This window comes from Gorilla gorilla, chromosome 5, assembly GCF_029281585.2.
Source record: "Gorilla gorilla gorilla isolate KB3781 chromosome 5, NHGRI_mGorGor1-v2.1_pri, whole genome shotgun sequence".
Classification (NCBI taxonomy): Eukaryota; Metazoa; Chordata; class Mammalia; order Primates; family Hominidae; genus Gorilla; species Gorilla gorilla.
The window spans coordinates 123,696,509-123,723,972 of NC_073229.2; the positions used below are offsets into that span (position 1 = coordinate 123,696,509).

General features: G+C 35.1%; 1 protein-coding gene across 3 annotated transcripts; it reads right to left on the minus strand.

Moving 5' to 3' along the window:
• Positions 1-930: 930 nt before the first annotated feature.
• On the minus strand, positions 931-27,464 carry CCNC (cyclin C). Of its 3 annotated transcripts, none has more exons than XM_004044439.4 (12): positions 27,116-27,464; positions 21,446-21,552; positions 20,202-20,286; positions 19,972-20,041; positions 17,059-17,110; positions 10,393-10,448; positions 9,546-9,581; positions 8,771-8,862; positions 8,062-8,129; positions 4,936-5,015; positions 3,660-3,778; positions 931-2,162 (listed from the first exon to the last, which is right to left on the minus strand). In XM_004044439.4, the coding sequence occupies exons 1-12, from the start codon at positions 27,145-27,147 to the stop codon at positions 2,108-2,110; spliced, it is 852 nt and encodes a 283-aa protein (XP_004044487.1). In that variant the 5' UTR covers positions 27,148-27,464; the 3' UTR covers positions 931-2,107. The 3 variants fall into 3 exon arrangements, with proteins under 3 accessions (XP_004044487.1, XP_018884778.1, XP_004044488.1); XM_019029233.3 differs by having other exon boundaries at positions 931-2,823; positions 27,116-27,432; XM_004044440.4 differs by lacking the exon at positions 21,446-21,552 and having other exon boundaries at positions 27,116-27,427.

Genomic DNA, 27,464 nt, shown 5'->3' on the forward strand with positions numbered 1-27,464 from the left:
TCTAATAAAAATACAAAAAATTAGCCAGGCGTGGTGGCATGCGCCTGTAGACACAGCTACTCTGGAGGCTGAGGCTGGAGAATCACTCGAACCCAGGAGGCAGAGGTGGCAGTGAACAAGATTGCGCCACTGCACTCCTGCCTGGGCGACAGAGTGAGACTCCATCTAAAAAAAAAAAAGAAAATAAAATAATAAAAAGACAAAAGATTTGTCAATAAATTGTAATGTGTGATCCTTATTTAGATCCTGACTAGAACTCTAACAATTTTTATACTTGTGAAATAACTGAAAATCTGATATTATTTTTACTAATTCTTTTTGAGGCACAATAATACTTTTAGTTTTTTTAAAGAGCTATTATTTCTTAGGAATATATGCTGAAATATTTATGGATAAAATTATATGATATCTAGGATTTGCTTCAAAATAAGATGGGGGATGGCAACTTATGGAAAGTGGGTGGGAGTTTAGATGAAATGAAATTGGCCATAAATTGATAACTACTGAAGCTAGATGATAGGTACATGGAGGTTCCTTACTTTACTCCTGTATATGTTGTTTTAAATCTTCTACAATAAGAGACTGAAAACAAAACTATGAGGCATGGTATTAATTTTAAAAATAAACACTTAAAGACTATAGGTCTTACCTAAGCCCAACATTAATTCCTTCAGACCTGAGGAGAGCTTTTTTTCTTATTAAGCCCAGGAAACCTATATATGTCATCAGTCTGACTTTACACATAGTCTCCCTTTCCAGCTCATTTGATAAGCTCCATCAGAAATAAATTTTCTATTTAAAATCTGTTTATGATTTGAAATTACCCCCTTGACAACCTATAAAAGGCTTTAACACTTAACTAAAGGAAGAAGAATTCTCAAAAAACAACATCAGGCAAATTCAAAAAGATAAATTCAAGACACTAGTCGATACAGCTGGAGAAGTTACTTTTATTCTTGCAGTTTTATACTAGGAAGTCAACATTTAATTTAATAAGCCATCATCCACAATTGATTAAAAATGTTTAATCCTTAAATTGTGCATCAATAACCTATGACTCCAAATTTTATTTATCACTCTCCTTCAAGTCTGAAGAAAATGATTAATTTGCTAAGTTCCACAGACAGTACAGTCCCACTGACATAACATTTAGTATGATGTCCTACTCTCATATTAGAATTAAGGACAGCCAGTATCAAACTGGCCTGAAACCTGATTGTGTTCCTGGTTCAGAATACCTGTAGTAAATCTGTAAATTCACACCAAGACACAACATTAAACTAGGGTGTGTATATCTTATAAAAACCTTTTCACAGTAAAAATCAACATTAAAATTTTACCAAATTCCAACATTATGGTTTTTGAATCCAATTAAGCTTTCAAAATGCCTGATTAGCTGTGAATTAGTTATAAATAACTTCATGTAGTTTGCCCAGCATTTCAAAATGGTTATGGACTATCATGTTTAAAATGTCAAAGTATGCTATACATATTGCACTTTTCTGCTAGGCTGGGCTAGTATCTTCCATGGCAAGATCCTCAAACTACTGAATAAAATACACTTTTAAATCAATATAGGTACTTGATTAATTTCCCTGAAATTATCAACATCATTACCAAAATCTTCCAGGATTTTGTAAGATTTGATTCCTTAAATACAGTTTTAAAGTTAAACTTATGGAGGGAAAAAAACCCTCATAGATTGACTGTAAATTTTACGTCCTTTTTTGGTCCCTCAATGACCAAAGAGAATTTTAAACAAATTATGCTTCATGTTTCCTGGCTTAATAAAAAGCTACAATTTTTATTATCCAAATTAAGAAATATTATACTAATCAAAAGCTATTAATTTTGAAATGTCTATGTATGTCTGTCTGTAGGTCCCCTTAGAACCTTTCCAAACATTTATAATCAAGAGATTTTAATCAATTATGTACTAGAATCATATTAGATAAAGAAAAACTTATTTTGCAAAAATAAAATCACTTTCCAATATGCTTGACAGAAACAAGCTATTCATTTTCATTTGTGTTCCACTGAAGACATTACTGAAATCTGTCCAATGGTTTATTTCCAAGTGGTCCACTATGGAATTCTTCGGAATGTTTTAAGATTGGCTGTAGCTAGAGTTCTGACTTCCATTTGGACCCTGCTCTCCTTCACTGTTCAAATGGGGAAGAAAGAGATTTTATACCAATTAAAAGATCCATTTTTACACCCTGATAAGCCTACTGACTTTTAAATTCATTATTCTGTCGCACAACTATACAAAACAAAGACATTCCTCATTATAAGACACGTGAAAAATTAAAATCCAGAAGACTAACATTTGGTTTTATGTTTTTATTCTTATATAACTTTGTGCCCTCACATATAACAAGCATTCTGGAAGTTAGTGTCCATATATACTCAAAAACTTTAAATTAGGGTATGGGATTTCATTGTTATTACAGGTATCACTCAACATAGAGATTACAGCTTCTTCTAAACAAATTTCCTATAAAATTAAATCTTACATATAAAATCCTATTCCTACTATTTATGAAAAACAAGAAGTGTTCTTCAAAAAAAAAACAAAACCAAAACTGTTGTCCAAAGGCATAATAAAATCATATATAAATACAGCAAACCTTTATAAGTCAGCAAGAAATATGGTAATTTCCTGGAAAATGCTGAATACTTAAAATAAAAATGCTGAATACTTAAAAATAACTAAAACTGAAAATACCAGTAACTTTGGCAATAGGATTATTGCCTTATCTTGTCCACCATCATCTTGCAGCTTCAGGCCCTGCCACTAGTGGAGAATCACTCAGGGAATTTCTGCAAAAAATGCATCCAAAGGTAGCTGTTTGAATGACTGCCTTAAACAGCTCCTTGAATAAAGTATTAACTTTTTCCAAATTGTAACATTAACTTATGAGTAGCAATCCATAAATCTATCTTGTTATATAACAATCATTTTTCAAAAGAAACAATTAAGATGGATGGCATTTCTTTATTTCCCTTCTGACTTTTTCTCCCTGCCCCAAATGAACTGATACACAGTGAGGGCTGAGAACCACTGAACTAAATGAACACATCTTACTTAAAACACACACATACACCCCAATAACAACAAAAAAAAACCCTCTTAGCACAGGTGATTCATTTTTAGCAAAAATATATTCTTATGTGCTGTGGATCTTAGGGTCACTTAAAAACCAAAATTCTTTATCTTTACAATATCAGATCATTCATTGAAATTTTTGAAAATTGCTACTGAAATTTATAAAACAGGACAATAGCCAGCAGTGAAAAAAAAAAAAAAAGATGGCACAGAATCAAACTGACATGAAACTACTATAGTTCTGAATTCTGTCCTGAATTTCAGATGAACTTACCTAATTCTGTCAGCTTTAAATTTATGGTATATGACCATATGTTGAGAGATACCTGTAATATACCTCCACTGCATTAGGAAAAGTTACTAATCAGATTAGTGATTTTTTTAAATGAGACATTCTCAATCAAATCACAAATTTAAAAAATAAAATTAACATGGATCATGAAGTTTTGGAAGAAATGTTTTAAAAACTACAAAACAACATAATCTAAGAAAAATGTGGTAAGTATGATATATAATTAAATGACATCAATAATTAAAGTCTACAAAGTACCTGTTTGGAGGTGGTTTTGGTTTTGGCATCTTACTAAGAATGGTTGCCATCTCTTTTCTCTCATCGAAATTCTTCCACTGCTCATATAGTTTTAAAATAACCCTGATTATTTCCAAAATCTAGAAGAAAATATTTGAAAAGTTCTCAGTGGCAAAAACAAGCAACATTTCTTAAAGAGCATACATCACTACACAACCCTCAGAAAACAGTAAATAGTCTCAGTCCTTAAATCCTGATAAATTTGAAAGCAGTATTTTTCACCACAGTGCTGTTTAGGATTTTCCTTCTAGCCTCTCATTTTTCAGCATGTGTGCATTGTCCATTCTTATCTATCTCTGCAGCTGATTTCCTTCCATCTGATGATATCTTTTAAACTGAAACATACTAAGAATAAAGGTTCTAATCATGAGGGAATATACCACTATAGAGTACACTCCTCTAGTATAAATTATTTTAAACAACTTAATCGGGGGTAGTGCACAAAAGATGTTTTGATTCTCTGTTACTACACATACATTAAGGTGCTCAAAAACTGGCAGCTACAAATTTGAAACAACTAGTTTCCAAATTAGCTATTTTTTTCCCACCTGAGTAGAACCTAACCTTAGGATTAATTTTAATGCATTTAACACTTGAGCAGAAAGCTAGAAACACAGCAAAAGCCATTCTGCCAGGAGACAGTCTATGTTACAGAAGTTCACAGTAGTATTCAGTGGTTACCAGGGAGCTTTTAAAATAATCCTGGGAATTAGAGGCTACTTTGCAACCAATTAAACCAAAAGTTTACCATTCTGTTTAATCCTAAACTGAAAAGAGATACATAACTTAAATAATCAGCATTAACTCTTCCTACCAAACTTTTTTTTTTTAAATGGAGTCTCGCTCTGTTGCCCAGGCTCACGTGCAGTGGCACGATCTTGGCTCACTGCAACCTCTGCCTCCCAGGTTCAAGCAATTCTGTCTCAGCCTCCCGAGTAGCTGGGAGTACAGGTGCATGCCACCACACCCGGCTAATTTTTGTATTTTCAGTAGAGACGGGGTTTCACCATATTGGTCAGGCTGGTCTTGAACTCCTGACCTCAGGTGATCCGCCCACCTAGGCCTCCCAAAGTGCTGGGATTACAGACACAAACCACCATGCCCAGCCCATGTTTCTTAATATTTTGTAACCAATAATCTTCTTAGCCTGGTGGACATCACAAGATTTTAGGCTCATGATAAGTAAATATGACATTAATTTTTAAACATTCAAGTTTACATACAACTAAGGGAATACCTTTTCCATATCCACAGAAAGCTCAGCAAACCATTGCCTGGCATCTTTCTGCTGTACAACACAGGCTACATGTAGGCAAGCTGAAATGAAAATGAGAGACAACTGTCCATGTTTAACTGCAAACACAGAATATATGATCTAACAAAGATTTTTCACTATTTCCTGTGTATTTTCCAACACTCTTTAAAAAACATTAAACAGCTACATATGAGAGTTACCACTGACCATCTCATCAATGTAATCCGAGACAGAAAAAATTAGTAGATTACATCAAGTTCTTGACATCTGGTCCTCACTGCGTGCTAGTCATGGTGCAGTTGCCTTGAGAGTCAGGCACGTTAAAGAGGAAAAACATCCAATGAGGAGAGCAGAAAAGGGAAGTTATCCCTGAGTAGTGTACAAAGTAGCCATTAAACTGCACCCAGAAGTCAGTGTGACAAAACAAAACAAACAAAAATGTCAATTAATACACTAGGTTTTAACAATGTTGACTATGTTTCCACATTTCAGTTAAAAGCAGTGTTGCCTGGCCTTTTTTTCTTCCTTTTCATTATTAGCACATGATCAAGTTATGTGAAAGCTGGGCACATCCTTACAGAATTCAGTGTTGTAATCAAATAAAGGTTAGAAAATAAATGTAATATACTGTATACAATATTAGTTATATATGTTATATACAATATAAACTAACAAAAGAGAGGAATCTACATCATAATTTTGCCTAAAACAATTTCTACTGAGCAGCCTGTATACCCTGACCCCACCCCAGCTTAAGTTATACTCCGTGGTCTGGTTATCCATGTCTTTGCTAAGGATGACATTCTAGGCAAATAGCAACTCAAATGTGAACTGACACACTGGTTGCCCTAAGTCAAGCAAAGCTATGAGTAGGGCTTAGGTCAAGAAGGGGTTAAAAAAAACCAAATGACTGACATGATAAAAACAGGAAATTAAAATACAGTGGACAATGCTATTAACATGGGCATGCATAGAGTACACTGAAGATTGAGGAAGCATCCTAAACCCAGACTGAGGTGATGCTGAAAGGGTGGGGGAGGGTCACTGAAGAGCTGATATCTAAGCCAAGTCTTATAAAAAAAAAAAAAAAGAGTGGGAGAAGAGAATAGTATGTATATCAATTGGGAGACGAATTTGGCTAGCTCCGGGTTTCTCAATCTTGGCACTACTGACATCTTAGGTTGAACAATTCTTTGACACTGTCTTGAATACTACAAGATGCTTGGCAGCATCCCTGGCTTCTACCCACTAGATGCTAGTAGCACCCTACCCTAGTTATGACAACTAAAACCAAACATTGCCAAATGTCCCCTCGGGGCAAAATTATCCCCAGGTGAAACCACTAGCCTAGCTCAACAGTTTGGAAGATAGATAGGCTCTCTGAGGATGGGAGTGCTGGAGGCTAATAAGCCAGTTAGGAGACTGCTGTGGTAACATGGATAGAAATGAGAAGATGACTATGAGATTACAGAAGGAACAATAGAGAAGAAGGCACAAAATGTACTGGTAAACAACTACATGTGGGTATTGAGGGAGATGAAAGGGCCTAACTGCTGGGTTTCCAACTAAGGTATATAACTAGTGCTATTCACCAAACTGGCAAAGACATTAAAAGGAGGAACATATTTTGGGGCAAAGTGATAAGCTCAATCCTCATCATGAGTCTGAGGTGCTGGTGGGATGCCAAGTGCAGCTATGTAAAAGGAAGATGGATATAAAGAACTGCCAAGTGGCAAGATCTTGGCTAAATAAAGAGATTTAAATGTTTCGGCATGTAAGTGATAGTAGAAGCCATGAATCTCAGTGAAGGTACCCAAGAAGAAGACAGCAGGGATGGCAAAGATGTGACACATGTTCTGTTATCCCTTCCTTCCTACCTATGCAGATCCCAGTATTCCTACCCACTGGGTAGGACACCACTTCAAAATCCTTTCAAATCCAGTCCTTTCAGGGAACTGCCAGTAATACAGAAGTGTAAGTATAACCTATTTGTCAGCCCTGATGTAAGAAGGCCAAGAAACATCAACATTTAAGGAATAATTGAACAACTGAACAAAGACAAACCAATGGAAAATAAGAGGGGAAAAATCAAGAGGATGGAGTTATAAAAATCAATAGAAGGGGCTGGGTGCAGTGGCTCACGCCTGTAATCCCAGCACTTTGAGAGGCCAAGGAGGGTGGATCACCTGAGGTCAGGAGTTCAAGACCAGCCTGGCCAATCATGGCGAAACCCCGTGTCTACTAAAAATACAAAAATTAGCCAGGTATGGTGGTGGACACCTATAATCCTCCTGTAGGCAGGAGAATCGCTTGAACCCAGGAGGCAGCGGTTGCAGTGAGCCAAGATCACACCACTACACTCCAGCCTGGGAGACACAGTGAGACTCCATCTCAAAAAAAAAAAAAAAAAAAAAAAAAATCAATAGAAGGAAAAGGAACAAAAATTAACAAGTGCCCAATATATAACAGGCATTATTTGGTGCTCTACAACCTATCTCATTTAATTCTTCAAACGGCTCAGTGGAATTATTAGTATTCTCTCCATTTTACAATTAAGGAAACAAACACGGAAAGGTCAGATAATTTTCCCACAATTGTAAAGGAGGTAAAGTTTAAGCCTAGGACTATCTGACTCCACCCATTACAGCACTGCTTTCCACAGACTGTAGAGTGAATGTACTTAACGTCTTCCTCCAGCCAAGCATTATGGACCACAGATGCTCCTTTACTCAACCTCTGAGTATTTGTTTGGGCTCAGGATATGAAAGCCCCAATTATTTTACATGCTACAACTAATATTAGCTGGCTTAATTCTGAACTTTTCCCTCTAAACAAACAAATATGTTCTATTCAGACACCGATTAAAACTATTTTGAATGGTTTCAAAAAAAAAAAAAACAAAAAACTTACCAAAAAAAGGGGGTGGGGGAATAATAATCCTGATTTATGACAGTTGCAGTTCATATTATTGAAAGCTCACATGCAAGGATTAGTCTATTACTTCATGGAACATAAAAACATAAAGTACAATAGGGTGAAATTTAGTTTAGGATGACCTAAATAAGTTTATAACAATTTAACTCATAAAGGCACACCATGCTTACATACCTAAAGCTATCATGAAAGGAGGATACAGTAGGCAAAGATCCGTTCTGTAGGTATCATTCACTATCCTCCTATAGAAATGTAAATCATATTATTACTGAAAGCAGAACTACCTCATCTGATTGTATATTTCCTCCAGAGAGGGCCAGACTTCCCATCTTTGCACACATTTATTTCCTTTTATACTACTGAAGCACAGCTATAAAAGTGAAAACATCAAGGCAAAAGGATGGATACATGAATGTGACAACAAATAAGCACATATCAATGAATAAAATTACAGCTAAATATATTTTAAATTTCAAAATCTCATAACAAATTATAAACAATTTTTCTAATTTTTTAAAAATCAGAAAAATCAAATTAAAAAACCAGAAATTATACAGTAAATTTATATGTATGTTGCATACTACCAAAAAGTATTCTGATTACTTTAAAGATAACTTCAGTCTTAATTTTTATGTTAACAGTCTGTGTTTTGTATAAAATTAAATTTTAATAGGTATATTTATGGAACAGATAATTTAGGATTGTTTTCATTTTGGCATTTACACCACTATAGTTATTAAAATTCAACAAGTGGTATTTTGCTCAACATAAAATATCTTGGGGCAATAGTTTAATGACTTTAAAAATACTGAACTTCATATTTAATTGTCAACCTTCCTATCTAATAACATGTTACACTATTAATAACTTCTGTTCTAATTACCATGCAAGGGGAAGCAACATGTCTTCTTGGCCCATGTCCTGCACATACTGGAGCAAAGGTCTATAAGGATGATACACTATCAAGCAACAATCCTAGAAACAGTTTAAAAAATGTGTATGTATAAAAAACAGATTTATTACAACACAAAAATGTTATCATTACCCAACTGATTTGTAATTGTGTATTTCAAAGTGAATTTCACTAACTCATGCTTGCTTCCCTTTTATTCTCTTAAGCTAGCAGTATGACAGCCCTAAACTCTACCGTAATAGTGAAGGCAGTGCTCTCTCTGGAATATACCTTGATAAATCGGTTGGCAGTCAGTCAGCATCCATTCATTCCCTTAGAGACTCAAAGTGTCACATCTGCAACACACTGAAACCTCTTATTAGCCTATAAATTCATAATTCCCAACTGGAGGAGCAGAATTCTGCCAAAGACATAATCTATCTTTAAATAACACTGCACGCACACACAAATTGTGCACATAATTTATGGTGGTTTAATGTCCTGACTTGTCTGTTTGTAATCCTTTCATTATAGTTACTTACTATAGAACAGAAAAATTTTCCCATCCTAAGTAGGATATACAAATTATTTTACAGGCTTCAGAGAGACTCTAGGTGCTAATATAAATAGGCTACCATGATTTCACCATCACATATTAGGTGGATGGTTTTAAAATGTACCTCTCTAAAATCATTTCTTTAAATAATTTCCAACTTCATTTAATTTAAAAATGTTTTAATCTATTAATCACAGAAGATTTACTTACCATTAGTTCTAACAGATAGAATTCACATTCTAATATCTGTTTAAAACAAAGATTATCAATGAAATGTCAATATGAAACCAAATTAGATAAGTCCACTTAATCTAACATAAATTACAGACATTATAGTAATTTATCAAAAATTTTTACCAAAAAGTTTTAAAAATCCAGACAATAAACATAGTTTATATTAAAATAAATATCTGCAATAAAAAATTACTATTAGAAATGCAATTATGATTATAAGGATTTTAATCCTTGTAAGGAAAAGCCAGCTTCTCACAATCATTCTATTACTCACTTTTATTTAAAATATCCTGTAAAACCATCAGATTTTCCAGTATACTTTCTACTCAGCAAATGCAAAAATACAATTATTTCTACTTAATTAAAAAAATGTAACTTAAAGAGAATAAACAAATCCCTTGCAAGTTGGAAAAAGGACATACCTATTAAAATGTCAATAGAAATTCACCTTATATTTCATATTGTTCCATTAGTTTTTAATCCCAGCTAAATAGTAGTATCACCTGGGACCTTTTACACAGTACCAATGTTGGGAGCCCCAAGGCTGAAAATTCTGATTTTGTTGTTCTGGAAAGGATCCAACATCAGTATTATTTACAAGTTCCCAAGGTGATTTAATGAGCATCCAGGGTTGATAATCGCCACTATGAAGTATTTTTTTTAAATGGTAAAAGCTATTTAGCTTTAATTTAGAATAATGTCTGTATTTATGTAATATTTGAAACTGCCATTTCTAGGAAAACTATTAAATTTAGTCTAATATAAAATAGAGCTAGTTTATATATAGCTTTGATAATTGTTCCATTTTATACCATATACTTACATGATTCATCCTATAAGGAAATTCCTTTGGAAAGGCATATGAAAATCTAGTTTTTACTGCAGAAAATAAAAAAAAAATTTAAACTGAGAAAATGGGAAATAAATTAACTCAAAATTCCTTTAACAGAGCAGAATATTAGAGGGTAGAGCAAAATTATTTTCAGTAGGAATTCTTGGCAACACTTACGGACCCAGATTTTTATTTATTTTCAGGGAAGGGGAAAGACTGGGGGGCAGGACACTCTACACAGCTTCAATTTTATATTTACTACTTTAAGAAAGGATTCTAATGTTTAAAAAAGAAAAAGATCAGGAAAAAAAAAATCACTGGCTTTTATCATTTCTAAAATCTTTTCAGCTACAGAATGGTATTCTTCTGTTTTCCAGTGACTGAGCTTAGAAGGAACACAGGGGTTACATATGTGTTTACAATATATACAATTGGTAAAAAATATACATATAAAATATTGGGAGGATAGTACACCAAAAAAATGTTAACAGTGGTTATTTGTGAGATTTAAGAACTTTTTACTAATCTGCACTTTCTAAACTTTTTACAATGACCAGGTATTTATCAAAATATATATTTTAATAAAAGCATTAATATATATGCAAAGGTCTCGAGTTACTCATAAAGTAGTAGTAGTAACACATAAAGTTAGTACTCTATTATCTATTACTTTATTGGTTAGTCACTAAATAAAGTACAAATGAAAAAAAAATGTTAAGCATCAATCCCCCATCTCCTTAAAATGGTGTGAGCATATACACATAAGTACTATTTGAGAAACTGTATTCAAGCCATTATGACACATTTAATTCAACCAAGTAACTACTGACAGGTCCTAAAAAATGTTTGGTGTCAGCTTCCATTTGTACAAAGCCCAAGTGATTTCACTGAAATTAAAAGAAATTCCATTTCTGGCCAGGCACAGTGGCTCATGCCTGTAATCCCAGCACTTTGGGAGGCCAAGGTGGGTGGATCACCTGAGGTCAGGAGTTCGAGACCTCCTGGACAACATGGTGAAACCCCATCTCTACTAAAAATACAAAAATTAGCCGAGTGTAGTGGCATGCACCTGTAGTCCCGGCTACTCGGGAGGCCGAGGCAGGAGAATCCCTTGAACCCGGGAGGCAGAGGGTGCAGTGAGCTGAGAACACATCACTGCACTCCAGCCTGGGTGACAGTGAGACTCCATCTCAAAAAAAAAAGAAAGAAATTCCATTTCTTCTATGCACTATGTTTTCAAAAAGATTTGTTTTGCAAATTCAGTGCCCTACAGCTAATTTAGATGTGTAATATCTGCCAGGATTTGAAACCTAGAACAATTTAAACTTGACATTAGTAAATTTATAATCTTTCCTTTCTTCTCTCCTTTATTTAAATTTAAGACGTACCTATTAAGGTTTCTGAGTTTTACAAATCCTTGTGATGTAAAGTATACCAGCACAACAGATTCTTATATAATGGTAGACAATCAACAAAGTAAAATTATCTCTGTATATAAAACAAATCTATATCCCCATCCCCTGGACCTTGACACCTAACACCTCTATTGAGAATATATTTACCTGATACTGTCACATGTCTGTTACTCCATGCTAAAACTGCTCTGCATTTTTTTCTGTCTTTTAATCCTTTTCCTCCAACTTGGAGAAAAATACATCCCTCCTCTCTATTGTTTGTCTTACCACTTATACACTTGTTATCATCTATTCAATTGATAACTCCTACTATTTTTTTCATCTTTAACCTTCCTCCTTCAGTAAATCTTCCATCACATACTAATATGCTCAAATTTCCCTTGAAAAAAGCAAAACAAACTCTACCTAATTATATTCCTCTGCCTTTTATTTTTGTAGACTCCAACACTGAGATCATGCACAGTTCTCTTATACCCACCGTTATTGACTTCCCAGCCTCCAGAACTGTGAGAAATAAATGTCTGTTGTGAAAGCCACCCAGTCTATGGTACTTTCTTATATTAGCCCAAGTGGACTAAGACATGCCTTCACCCAGCTTCCCCTACTATTAACATCTTACATTAGTATGGCGCATTTGTTACAATTACTGACCCAATATTGAAATGTTATTATTAACTAAACTGTACTTTTTTCAGATCTCCTTAGTTTGTACCAATGTCCTTTTTCTATCCTAGGGTCTTATCTAGGATACCACATTATATTTATTTGTCATGTTTCCTTAGACTGTTTGGCTGTGACAGTTTTCTAGCCTTTCCTTGTTTTTGATGACTTTGACAGTTTTTAGGAGTACCAGTCAAGTATTTTGTCAAATGCCCCTCTACTGGAATTTGTCTGATGTTTTTCTCATTAGACTAGAGAAAATGGGTTTTTGACAGGAAGACCACCGAGATAAAGTACCATCTTCATCATATCACATCAATGATACATGATATTAATGTGATTTATCACTGTTGCTACTGACCTTGATCGCCTGGCTAAGGCAGTATTTCTCAGGTTTCCCCACTGTAAAGTTACCTTTTTCCTCCCTTTCCATATGTACACACTAGCAGGAAGTTAACATGTATAGCCAGCACCTTAGGAGTGGGGAGTTATGCTCCCTCTACTTGAGGGCAGAATAGTTACATATATTATTTGGAATTCTTCAGCATGGAAGACATGTCTCTTCTCCCTCATTTATTTATATCAGTATGGACTCATGGATATTTAGTTTATACTTTGAGTTATTATCCAATACTATTTTTAAAATTTTGATGCTCAAATTCTTTCAGCTTTGGTCAGTGGGAGCTCTCTTAGTTGGCTCCTATATCCTTTTGACATATCCTCATCAATAGAGGTTTTTGTTTTTCTTGTTTGTTTTGAATACTTCTTTATTACTGGCATTAAGAGATGGTCCAGGTCCATCTTGTGTATTTCTTGCCCCAGTCCTAGAATCAACCATTTCTCCAAGGAGCCCTGGTACCTTTTATTGGAGAATGATTAGAAACCAAGATATGGGTACTAGGTGAGCTCATTGCTACTGGGATGTCATTGCTTATAGACTCTTTCAGCTGAGAAAGCCAAGAAATACACACACTAACCCATGTATATACACATATCTATAAATATTTCTATATGTAACTAACCATCTATATTGTATTAAGGTACACGAGTTCATGCTGTTTCCAGCCCTTTGCTTATCTGTAAATTCCCGCTCCAACAACGAGAAACCCGGCTCTCAAACATTTGCTATTGATTTATGTAATTGTTTAATTCCCATATACATGTATAGCATTATCAGAATTGTTAACTTGTACACCCATGGGTAATAACTTTATCAACTAGAGTATAGTGCTTATGTGTAGTCCCTTTTGCCTTTACTCTTACACTCTTCATCATTTCCAAAGCTACTTATGTCAACACCTTTCCCCCAATTCCCTTCACTGAAGTTGTTTCATATATTTTTAATATAGTTAGACTATTCCTTTCTCAGCACCTACTTGCTTCTTAATTCCTTGCAATCTGGCTTCTACCTCCACCCCCACATTGTTAATGACACTATGTTCTCTTTCAAAGATGTTTTTTTCTTTGGTTCACATCTTTTTCTATGCAGCATAAGACATTGTGCAACTCTTTTTTTTTTTTATTTTTAGAGACAGAGTCTTACTCCACTGCCCAGGCTGGAGTGCAGTGGCATAATCACAGTTTACTGCAACCTTGAACTCCTGGGCTCAGGCAACCCTCCCACTTCAGCCTAGTTGAGTAGCTAGGACTACAGGTGAGTAGCTAGGACTACAGGTGTGTGCCACCATGCCCAGTTAGTTTTTCTTTAATTTTTTGCAGAGCTGGAATCTTGCTATGTTGTCCAGGCTGGTCTTGAACTCCTGTTCTAAAGCAATCCTCCTGCTCCAGCCTCCCAAAGTGTTCGGATTATAAGCAGGAACCACCATACCTGGCCTGTGCAACTCTTAAATGTTACCAAATTCCAAATTTCTACTGCTGGCCTCACGTTTTTAAGAGGATGTTCTACTAACATATTTATACTTAGAATGTCAAAGATTAAATTTAATTCTTTTCAGAACTCACTTATTCTCTTTTTCAGTACCAGCTTCAGCTCCCCAACCCCCAGGCAAAAAAACCTCAAAACACATTTCTGACTCTTCTTAAATCCCTTCTTTTTATAAGAACTACTGACTCTATCGCTCAAATCTGGCTTGTTTGTTCTTCTTGCTGGCTGCCAATATTCGTTTAAGCCTTCATTAGTGTTCACTGGGATGACTTCAGCAACTTAAAAATTATTTTTTCCACTTTAAACTTGTTAGGTTTTATTTCTCATAGCACCCTGTGGTAAGTGACAGCACTCAATACAGTTTGCAGTTTTACTGTATTTCAGAAGGTTTTTGTTTTTCAATTGTGTTAAGATATACAAAATTTTTGCAAAACTGAAACTCTGTATCCATTAATCACTCCCTATACCACCCTTCCTCCAGCCCTACCATTCTACTTTCTATCTTTATTAATCTGACTAAGTATTCCATGTAAGTGTAATCACACAATATTTGTCTTTTTTACTGGCTTATTTCACTTACCATAATGTCCTCAAGGTTCATCCATGTTGTGGGATGTAAATAACTTCAAAATTTGTCTAATTCTGCCTGCCCTCTCCTCCAATTCATCTTACATAATTCTGTCAGATTTACCTTCCTAATGCACAATGCTAGCATTACCCTCATGTGTGAAAATAAATAAAACTGGCCAGGCACAGTGGCTCACGCTTATAATCTCAGCACTTTGGGAGCCTGAGGTGGGTCAGATTTACCTTCCTAATGCACAATGCTGGCATTACCCTCATGTGTAAAAATAAATAAAACTGGCCAGGCGCAGTGGCTCACGCCTGTAATCTCAGCACTTTGGGAGGCCTGAGGTGAGAAGTTTAAAACCAGCCTGGCCAAAATGTTGAAACCCCATCTCTACTAAAAATACAAAAATTAGCCCGGCGTGGTGGCACACACCTGTAATCCCAGCTACCAGGGAGGATGAGGCAGGAGAATCGCTTGAACCTGGGAGGCAGAGGTTGCAGTGAGCCAAGATCGTGCCACTGCACTCCAGCCTGGGCGGCTGAGCGAGACTCCATCTCAAATAACTAACTAACTTTCATTACTGTCAATAGAACAAAGTGCAGATTCCTTCATTTAGCATCGAAGGCCCTCTATTAGCTGAAATTAGGTAAGGATTTTTCCCCACTATTTCCTTACTCACCATTCAGTTAATCTAACTCATGAGCTTTCCCTATTTGACTAAACTATTCAGTGTTCTTAGACTGTCTATCTCTTGCATTTCCCCAGTTCAACTTCCTTCACCAAGTTCTACTTAATCCTTTCTGGATTCATGAAACAATCTTTTCCCACCCAAAACATTCACAGCATTCTCTGTAACTCTCTTATACTATTTCCTTCTGTATTAATATTTTTATGTTTCTGTCTTCTTTTTTTGTCCTTAAATTCTTTGTATTTTACCTTGGTACCAATGCCACTGCATTGGCACAGTGTTTTCCAGTGATAATGATGTTGTTGTCATTGAAGATGATGATGATAGCCCCTAAAGTTTACCGAGTATTGTGGACCAATATATGTCCCCCTCCAAAATTCGTATGTTGAAGCCCTAACTCCTAGTACCTCAGAATGTGACTGTATTTGGAGAGAGGGTCTTTAAAGGGATAAGATTAAATGAGGACAGGCCAGACGTGGTGGCTCACACCTATAATCCCAGCACTTTGGGACGCCGAGGCTAGTGGATCACGAGATCAGGAGTTTGAGACTAGTCTGGCCAACACGGTGAAACCCCGTCTCTACTAAAAAATACAAAAATGAGCTGGGCATGGTGGCACATGCCTGTAGTCCCAGGTACTCAGGAGGCTGAGGCAGGAGAATCACTTGAACCCAGGAGGCGGAAGTTGAAGTGAGCACTCCAGCCTGGGCGACAGAGCGAGACTCTGTCTCAAAAAAAAAAAAAAAGAAAAAAGAAAAAAAAAAAAAGATTAAATGAGGACACAAGAGTGGGGCCTAATTCTGTAAGACTATTGTCCTCACATGAAGAAGACGGCAAACCAGGAGTGTGTGTGCTCACAGAAAGGTCCATGTAAGAATAGCCAGACACCGTGATCTTGGATTTCCATGCTCTAAAACTGTGAGAAAATACGCTTCTGTTGTTTAAGCCACCTGTTCTGTGGCATTTTGTTATGGCAGCCTCAGCAAAGTAACATACTAAGCAAGACACTGTTCTAAAAGCTTATATTAACTCATTTGGTCCTCATAACAACCCAACAACACAGGAACGGGTTTGCACATAGATGTTAATATCTACCCATAAGAATGACATAATAGTCATTAGAAAACAATAAAATACAATAAAATTCGGAAACAGAATTTTTTCTTTACTCTTACAAGATTAAAAGCCACTGAGTTGATGTTTTTGGATTGATAATTACTATCCATTTTAACATTAAAAGTAATATCTTTATATCTTTAAAAAAAAAACCTCTTTTAGCTTGATTTTTTGCCAAATACACTAGACATAAAGGTATCCTCAGGAAATTTAATAAAGCCAACCAATCTCATATGTCTCATAAACTAAAAAAAAAAATCTATGTACTCTGGAGCTTTCTTTAGAATTACATCCTTAAAGCAGATATACTTTTTGCACTTACATACAGAAGTAGCAGCAGCAATCAATCTTGTATTTGAAACTACTCCAAATTCCTAAAGAAAGAAAAGCAGGTACATGTTAACCCAATGAATCTAAGGGTATCTGAACTCTATTCAAAACAGGATTTCCTTGCTCCTGTTTACAATCTGTTCACCTTCTAACTACTTGAGGCGTGAAGTACTTACACCCCTAAATGTACAGGCTGATTACCCCTTATCTGACATGCTTAGGATCAGAGATTTTTCTGATTTAGGAATATTTTGCATTACACTGGTTGAGCATCCCTAATCTAAAAATCTGAAATGCAAAATGTTCCAATGAGCATTCCTTTGAATGTCATGTCGGCCCTCAAAACGTTTCAAATTTTGGAGCATTTAGGATTTTCAGATTACGGATATTCTGCCTGTATTACCTTTCCCCCAAATTGCTACAACTTAAGACATATTTTAAAATAATTTTATAATTTAATAACAATAAAAGGTACCAAATTAGAAACCAAGCCTTAAGGTTACAGTGTCAGTTTTTCCATTTAAATTAGTTTCCAAGAAGACTGTTTACATTCTATACTTAATTGCAAGAATATTAAGTATGTTTCCTATTCAATTCAACCTGTATTAACAGATACTTCATGCCATTCTATGGTAAAACAGTCGAATTTGTGAATAAGATAAACCTTAATTAATCACCAAAAGAACTAAAAAAAAAAAAAACATATAAACAGTTACTATCCTTTTTAGAACAGGGAGACAGGAATTACATAAGACTTCCAAAGTCAGTTCCCATTTCCTCTTTCAACTGAACAACCACCATTGTGAAAATACTAAAATTTATTATGATCCACCTTATATATACTGTTTCATTTATTGCCTCGTAAGATTTCTAAAGCCTTCACTTCATTTTAAAATAAAAAAATCAAGAGTTGGTTTCTTATCCAACAAAAGGAGCTAAACTAAAAATCTATTTAAATACCTTCAGCCTACATCCTTATCCTGTGTAGGGGAAATGTATGTGTACTAATATAATTGTTTTGCATTTAAACCTCCAACTATAATAACTGAAAAGAAAAAGTAAAAGCCTGAGACATGTTCTTAAATGAGCTTTCCATACAATTTCCATAAAACTAGAGAAAATACAGAAAGATTTGGTCACAGAGATAAAAAAATAATAATAATGCTACAACCAAATCTGAAAGACTACATTCTCTTTCTCAGGAATAATTCTTTTTTTTTTTTTTTTTTTTTTGAGATGCAATCTTGCTCTGTCACCAAGGCTGGAGTACAGTGGCATAGTCTTGGCTCACTGCAACCTCCACCTCATGGGTTCAAGCAATTCTCATGCTTCGGCCTCCCTAGTAGCTGGGATTACAGGCATCTGCCACCACATCCGGCTAATTTTTGTATTTTTAGTAGAGACGGGGTTTTGCCATGTTGGTTAGGCTGGTCTCAAACTCCTGGTCTCAAACTCCTGACCTCAGGTGATCCACCTGCCTCGGCCTCCCAAAGTGCTGGGATTACAGGTGTGAGCCACTACACCCGGCCTAGGAATAATTCTTTATCCAAAACTCAAAGGGAAAACTTTCATTCAGTAAATCACATCACAGAGTTCTACTCAGTAAATCAAATAACAATATTTAACAAGTAAGATAGATTAAAATCCTCAAATTAATCTACAAGATTAAATGTTTATAAAGATTTTTTGTCTTGGTCCTCCATACTGCCTGTGCTTAAGAGACTTTAAATTATTACATGGTAATATTTAAATAAAATCAAATATTACATAGAATTATTAGAATTAGAAAACTCAATCCATAATAAGGACCTTTAATAAACACTTTCTTTTCCATTAAAGAACTTAACAAAAACAAAGCTGATTCTGCCTTCTTAAACTACCACTCACAATTAGAAAACATAAACTTCTAGAAAGCTTGTCTTAATATTATTTCTAACAGAGTCAATTGTCATTATTTAGGTAATAGTTGGGAAAGATGTCATGGATAACCTTAAATCATGGCTAAAACAAAACTAAATCAAAGTGGGTGCCAAAAGGAATGTAAACTTACTAGGTAAAAATCACATTCAATATTCAAGAATACAACTCTAAGACATTATCCAAAAATAGAAACATAATGCAAAGATTTCACACCACCAAAGACTACATTATTTATGAAAAACAGCCAATATCTGCTATTATTTTCTGGACTTTAGCTGAGCTCTTTCAAAAATACTACAAAGGTAAAACAGTTGAACATAAATTCAGTCTCTGCTGCAAGTTCCTATCTATCTTCTCTCCCTTACTTAATTTCTCTACGCTCACAACCTCAACTTTTACTTGTTAGACTCTATATAGCTATAGCTTCCCCTAATCCTTGCCTTCCTTCTGGCTTGGTAGGCAGCCAATCATCAGGATGATGGAAGGGAAGACAGGAGAAGATAAGCATATGGGTGAGAAGCATAAGGGACATTCTCAGGTTATGGTAGGCAAGCTGTGGTACTTACTGAATACTACTCAGTGCCAAACAATAGATGTCTCAAAGGCAGCAGAGGAAAGTAGTTAAGAACACAGGATTGGTAACGAGACTCCCATGGTTCAAACACGGGCTCTCACACTTACTAGCTATATCATCTTAAGCAAGTTCTTCATCTCTGTCTCAGTTTCCTCATTTATAAAATGGGAATACTACTACTATGTATTCCAGTTTGTTACAAAGATTAAGTCAGTTGGTACACAGTAAGTGCTGTATGTGTCTGTTAAGTGAATATATAAGGATATGTATATATTTCTTTGATTTTGTACAATTTTAGTATTTTGCATAAATTACCATTTATTAATTTTACATAGGCCATGTGAAAACTGGGGCAGATTAACCAACATACATTGACTACACTTTGATGAAGAACAGAAAATTGTTTTATACCTCTACTTTGGATGCCAAAAACACACATGTAGGAGCCATTAATACAGGATCTATACTTTTCAGAGAATACCTAAAATATGATAAAACAAAGTTAAATATCATTCATACAGAAAACACACTGGGAAAAAAATCAAGATAACTCTATGGTAGACACATGATTCATTTACACTGTGCTAAGGTTCATCAACATTAGATAAGAGTTCAAATAAATAAAATAAAAATAATCCTACCTGGCATAGAATCTCTTGAAATATACCGTAGCTGTGGCAATAACTTGTTGTCTTAATTTAAGATGTTCACCTAATGCTTGGATAACTAAAAGGCAAATAATGAAATTTTAAATGTATCTTCTGGTATCATTATAATATTAACATTGAACAGTAACTTCCATGTGAGGTTAAATCATAATTATGTTCATTTTTAACAAAGGAAAAAACCTACACATGCTCTATGTGAGTCACAGTGGTCTAATTCTAGGATTTGCAAATGTGTTAAGAAATATATAGGTATGCATAAACAACCACAGAACAACAACAAAACAGAAATTGCCCCACAGCAAAAAATTATTCATCCATTAAGGAAGCTGAATAAGTATTTCCCCTCTATCTTCTAAATATTTTTAATGCTTTTCATATTATCTTTATAATAAATATAAAAAGAAAATATTAGACACCTATGAAACTTGTTAATACTACCACTTTTTTTGTTGTTTTGAGACAGAGTCTCGTTCTGTCGCCCAGGCTGGAATGCAGTAGCACGATCTTGGCTCACTGTAATCTCCACCTCCCAGGTTCAAGTGATTCTTGTGCCTCACCACGCCCAGCTAATTTTTGTATTTTTAGTAGAGAGGGAATTTCACCATGTTGGCCAGGCTCATCTCAAATTCCTGGCCTCAAGTGATCTGCCCACCTCTGCCTCCCAAAGTGCTAAGATTACAGGTGTGAGCCACCACACTTAGCTTTATACAGCTCACCAAAACAAATAAATAATACATAAAAATCCATAATGAATCCTCAAAAAAAAGATAAGTTTACAAAATAGTGAACCGAAAGTTAAAAAAATTATGTGACAAACCTACTACATGTCAGAGTAAAGATCTATCCCTACATCTTCTTCCCTTCAAAGCAAAGTTCTAAGAGAAATGACCACTATACGATGTCAATCCAAAGAATCATTTATCCTCAAAGTACTTTGCTTTAGCCAACCTTGAACTGGGTCTAATAATTATTATAAAGTCTTAGGGAGATTAGGTAACACTTTCAAATTGTCTTGAATGCCTGTGATATGTAAAATTCACACAAAAAAACTTTATTTGGATCACTAAAAAGAAAGATAAATGAATACGTTGTAAAAATACCTGTATAAGCAAAAATGTTAGGTATGCACTAAAACAGTTCACAAATTACCACACAAAAACATTTTTATTCAGAGGTAACCAACTATACAATTTGAACCAATTTTTTAAAAAGTTTACCATTTGTAAAAAATATTTGTAACTTCCAATATTCTTCCTCTGAGAGAAACTTTAAATCTTTTTGGCGCTCCTTCAACAGATCTTGTTTATCCAAAATCCATTGCAAACTAGAAAAGACATGTTACAGAAAATCAACAAGCAAGGTCAGAGGAAACACTCTTAGATTGAACACATTGTTCATATTCTGAGAAGTACAAAGTGCAAAAAGTAACCTTAAAGACAATTATTTCTCACATTTCTTGAAATGTGACTAATAAGAATTATCTCACTAATAAATGTAAATACGTCCTGAAAAAAAATTCTGCTCTAATCTTTTCCTTCTTCCTCCTTAGTCTGTTACTAGCTTGTATTTCATTGATTCTGGCTCTGATATCAAGATATGTCTTACAATCTGTGATGCCTTCGTGTTTTAATTGGCAGCATGTTTATTCTTTCTTAGTGATATAAGATAATGGTGGAATTATTTGGCACCAATTGATGGTGGCTTAGATTTGAGGAAGTATATAGTTTTCCAGCTGTTCATGGGTAACTATGGCATTTAATTTCCTTACTTCACAAATCTAATTATATTAAAAACTGCCTCAGAATGTGTTACACTGATAGCCTCCTCCTCTTGCCTAGTCAAGTGTGCTATTTTTAACCAGATATGAAATTGACATGACTCAAAGAAAAAACTATCTTGAACCTGTGTTTGTCATTCAATATGTATTTGAAGTCTTATGTCAATGAACTTGTTATTCAGCATTCTTTTATACAGCTTTATGGATGGATCATTATTTAGCCAATCTCTACTGATGGAAATATAGGTCGTCATTTTTCACCCATATTTTCTGATACCCTTAAGGGCTTTTTTCCTTCAATTTATGATCCATCTGGAATTTATTTTGGTACAAAGTAGGGATCCAGCTAAAATTTTGTCAAATGCTTATCCAAATGTGCGGAGGTATTTCCTAATTTATAATTCTATCATTATACTTGGATCTTCTTTATAATTTCCTATTTTTTTCTTGTTCACATGCTGTGCTATTTTAGACACAGAAAATTAAGTAATTAATAGCTGGTATAAAAAAAATACTCTCTTCCTACTATTTTCCTGAATGATATTCTTCTTAATGAATATCTTTGTAATTCTCCTTGCATATTTGATTAATAATATATTTGAAATAACTTCCCAGAAGTAGGATTAATGGGTTAGTGTTGCTGGTAACTTATTGATACACATTGTCAGTTTACCCTCCAAAAACATTATACCAATTTCCATTTGTATTAACAGTTCATGAGTGAATCTTATAATATTTAATCCTGGCCGGGCGCGGTGGCTCATGCCTGTAATTCTAGCACTCTGGGAGGCCGAGGTGGGCGGATCACCTGAGGTCAGGAGTTTGAGACCAGCCTGACCAATATGGTGAAACTCCATCTCTACTAAAATTACAAAAATTAGCTGGACGTGGTGGCATGCGCCTGTAGTCCCAGCTACCTGGGAGGCGGAGACAGGAGAACTGCTTGAACCCGGGAGGTGGAAGTTGCACTGAGTTGAGATCATACCACTGCACTCCAGCCTGGGGTACAGAGTGAGACTCTGTCAAAAAAAAAAAAAAAAAAAAAAAAAATCCTATGGGTTACTGCCACTTTTAAATACTTTGTAACTTAAAGGCAAAGTAGTATGTCACTGTTTCTTTTCCCTGTAGTTTACTTTTGAGGTTAAACATCTTTCCATGTCTTTATTGGTCAAATACAGTTCTTCTTTTGTACAATGTTAATTCTAATATGACCATTTTTCTAATGGGATTACCGATTTTTTTAATGATTAAGAGATTCTTCTGATCTAAAATTTGTATAGTATAAATAATAAATCATTTGTTTGTCAAATAAGTGCAAAATTTCTCCCAAGTTTAAATATCTCTCAGTATTTATTTGTAATACAGAAATCTGAATCACTTACTTAAATCTACCTTTTACTTTCATGTTTGTCAGGTGTAGCAAGGCCTTTCCTGATTCAAAATGATAAAAAAACAATTCACCCATATTTTCTAATACTCTTAAGAGTTTTTTTCCTTCAATTTATGATCCATCTGGAATTTATTTTGGTACAGAGTATAAAGTAGGGATCCAGCTAAATATGTTGTCAAATGCTTATCCAAATGCGCTAAGGTATTTCCTGATTTATAATTCTATCATTATACTTGGATCTTCTTTATAATTTCCTATTTTTTTCTTCTTCATATGCTGTGCTACTTTAAAACATAGAAAATTAAGTAATTAATAGGTGATATGAAAACTACTCCCTTCTGTTCTTCTGAAAATTTCTGACTATTCTATCACAATTATTCTAAGACCTAAACTTTAGAAGCATTATGTCGAGTCCTAAAAAAGAATATCCATTCAAATTTTGTGATTACATTACATTTAAAGATCAATATGGGGAGAAATGACATCTTACCAAGAATTCAAACTCTATTAAAATCTGTATGTGCCACTATGGACTTTTAAAGTTTTCTTCCTACAGGTTCTGTATATTTCTTTATATTTTTCCCTCTGTATATTTTCTGTTGCTAATGTAAATTATACTTCTCTATCCATTTTTAAAAAGCTTTTATTTTTGCATTTTATAACTGGTCACCTTCCTAAAACTTTATTATTTCTAATAACTTCTCAATTAACTGAGTTTTCTCATTAATTTTATTTCCATGTATTGATAATTTTGTCCCTGTTTTGTCATTCTTTCTATATCTCCTTTGTATCAACTGTATTGACTAGCATATTGGTAAAATCTTCAATAGGCACCCTAATTATCTCAATGTTTCACCACTGCTGATGCTTTATGTTTTTTCATGTTAAGGAAGCATCCTGTTTCTGTTTTAGTAAGAGCTTTAGTCAAGGATAAATGTTGAATTGCATTAGTTTTTTAATACCTTTACTGCTTAATAGATTTCTTAATATTGACTATATTATAAAATCCAATGTCATGTTTTATACTTTCAATGTAATGTTAGACTGCATTTGGTAATAATTCATTTACAATGTTTGCATCAATATTCAAAAGTGAGACTGTTTTTAGTGTTCCCTTTGCTAGATTTTTCTGTGTTATCATGGCTTCATAAAGAGAATTAGAAAGCTTTTCTTCTTTCTGTATGAAATGGAACAATTTCAAAAGGAGATTCTCTTGAAAGATGGAAAGTATTCACCCATGAAATAACACATAGCTCTTGGGTAATACTCTTAACTTGCTTTGGCTTTCAAATTTAAAACCCTGGAGATAACCCAAAAGTACCCCTGGGTTTACTTTTCTCATTCCTAATTTTGTATTTTTGTATCATTCCTTTTTCCCCTGATTTAACTAGCAGTAGTTTGGTCTACTGTTTTTATTTACTCTAAGAATTAGCTTTTATAATTTTTTTCCTTTTAATATATTAGCATCCTTATCTATTTTAAGTCTTTCTTTCTGTTTCTTTAGGTTTATTTCATGTTTCCTTCTTAATGTTATTAAATAGAATATTTATATTATCTCTCAATTATTCAGGATATTGATCTTCTAATACATTCAAGCTTTGGTTACATTCCATATATGGTACTATTATGATGTTATTTTCTAGATAGTAAGTAACTGTATTTTCAGTTTCCTGTGGATACCAATAAAGTATCCACAGTTAGTTTCGTAGTTTTTATTTTTGTTACTTGTTCATTAATGCATTCAATTAACCAGCAAATACTTAGTGCCCTTCTAGTTCATTTTGGTCACAGACTGTGTTTTGTTCTACCTCAACTACACTGTGGTTTGCTAATTAATTTCATCCCCACAGAGTCATTTTATGTTTTTAAAAAGATAAATTTCACAAACATTTTATGAGTTTTCCTCACAGAACTCTGTATGGAGGATAAACTAAAAAAATTTATAAATACTGCATTTCATCAAATTTAAGATTACATCTAGGATTCATCATTATTTCATATGCTATGAAAGAAACTGCCATGCTGATTTCAAAGATGTTAAAGTGTGAAAACGTGCATCTTAGAAGCATGAAATATAGCATATTTAATATCAACTGCCCTCTCTCACCAAATTCACCTAAGACAATGGCCTTTCATAATCTTTTCGTTTGTTTTTCCAGAATTGTCTTGTCTTCCACACTTGTTACCTTTTCCAGATAAGAAACTCCATGACTGCTCAAGGGATTTGAGAAAGGCAAAGTGGTCCCTTCTTTTAGGACTATTTGAATTGGGAGAAAAGAATAGTTTCAAAGAAGTACACTTAACTTTATAATAATTTTATATTTGAAAAGTGAAAACATATTTTTAGAATGCTATGAATAAATGAAAGCATAATGAGAACACTATTGAAAATAAGGCAGGATCTTTTTTTTTTAAGTTGAAAAACTGAAAAATCAACAGTCAGCTACTTGTCAATTCTCTCAGCTTCTTTCAGAGTTTATCAGAATATCTCTTCTCCACTACCTAAACTTTTTTTTCAGGAGCTCTAACTCCAATACCTAAACTTTCGATACTTTAATTTTGCCCAAGCAATATTTCAGTGTGTGAAAACAATGCAACATATATACACACACATATATATATATATACATACACACACACACATATATATACACACACACACATATGATCAGTGGTAAAGCTTCTTTAACATGTCATCTCCACAGAATCACTTTATAGCAAGAGGAAAACCTGCTTTTCCTTAAATAGGTTACTGAGTTCATTGTTTCTTTTTTTCTCTTTGCAAAGGGCTAAAAAATGAACATCAGGAACAGATCCTATTCACAGAATCGAAATTTAAATTACTTACTAATGCTTTCTTAGCATAAAAAATTATACTAAGATACCTTCTTTGTCAAATTCTGTTCATCTTTCAACTATACAGTGGAAAGCCTACTCAAATGTTCAATTTACCCCATAACGCACCTTCCTGCCTGCTTAAACAAATGTATTTAGGGATAAATGTTTTTAATATTATTCTAGCTCTCACATGGCCACTGACAGAAACAAGAACTTATTCATGAAAAAGGTTAAAGAAACAGGTAAACAAAGTCACTGGAAAAATAGGCCTTTAAAACAAAATATAAAGCACAGGCTAATGAAATGGATAAATTTAGAGGGCACCTGCCCTATACCTTATCAATATAAAACTCCATCTAGACATAAAGTACGCCAAGAAGCGGTTAGTAGGCAGAAACAAGCCAGACTCTCTCCTCTCCTCATAATATTAAATCCACTCAAGATATACAGTGAATGACAAAAGACCACGACGCCGATCACCCGAAGAAACCCCAGGTAAAAGCACGCCACAACTGTCCTGAACAGGTAGCTTCACAGTCTTGAGCTGAGTCACACTTCCCGTACCTGTGCCCACTCTATCCGACCCCCCGCGGCCTAGCTAAACCAAGAATCCGAAATTAAACTCCGAAACGTTCCTTCCCGGGAGACTAAACTCTCTCCCACCCCTCCCCCTCACAGATCCTTCCCTCCCCGAAACTGGGGCTGGGGGCGGGGAGGGGAGTCGCCTCAGAAAAGCGCATCTTGATTCTGGCCGCTGCGGTCTCCCGTGAGGACCCCGGCACTCGGAACTGAGCTGGGATCCAGGCCCAGGGGAGTCACAGGCCCCGTCCTCACAGCCCCCCCAAAAACCGGCCCCAGGTGAGAAGACGGAAGATCGCTTACTAGTGGGAGCTCTGCCAAAAGTTCCCTGCCATGGAACACAGCTTGCCCTGATAAAAAAGCACCAGCCGGCGGAGCGGCCCGCGGAGCGACCATAGACCCAGCCCGTCCGGTAACCGCGCTCCTCGATCAAATCAGCTCGGCTCGACTCCGCTCCGCGGCGGCGACGGCGAAAGGAAGACGATGGCCCCCTAGTCTCCTTCACGCCGGCCGACAACACTCAACTGTGCAAACCCGTTCCTATCGACAAAAGTTCCGGCCCGCGGTAGCGGAGGGAGCCGGAGGGGAGGTGCTGACCCTTGGAGGTGCTGAGATTGAAGAGAACTAGTGCTCACGAGAGCTCGCGGCGTTT

Excerpts from the sequence above, each read along its gene's own strand:
- CCNC (XM_004044439.4), bottom strand. The coding sequence starts at position 27,147 with ATGGCAGGGAACTTTTGGCAGAGCTCCCACTA. Across the intron at positions 9,582-10,392 it reads TTCCTTATAGGATGAATCAT|ATATTAGAATGTGAATTCTA; the intron begins GTAAGTATATGG and ends TGTTTTAAACAG. Across the intron at positions 2,163-3,659 it reads CCAAAACCACCTCCAAACAG|TGAAGGAGAGCAGGGTCCAA; the intron begins GTACTTTGTAGA and ends CCATTTGAACAG.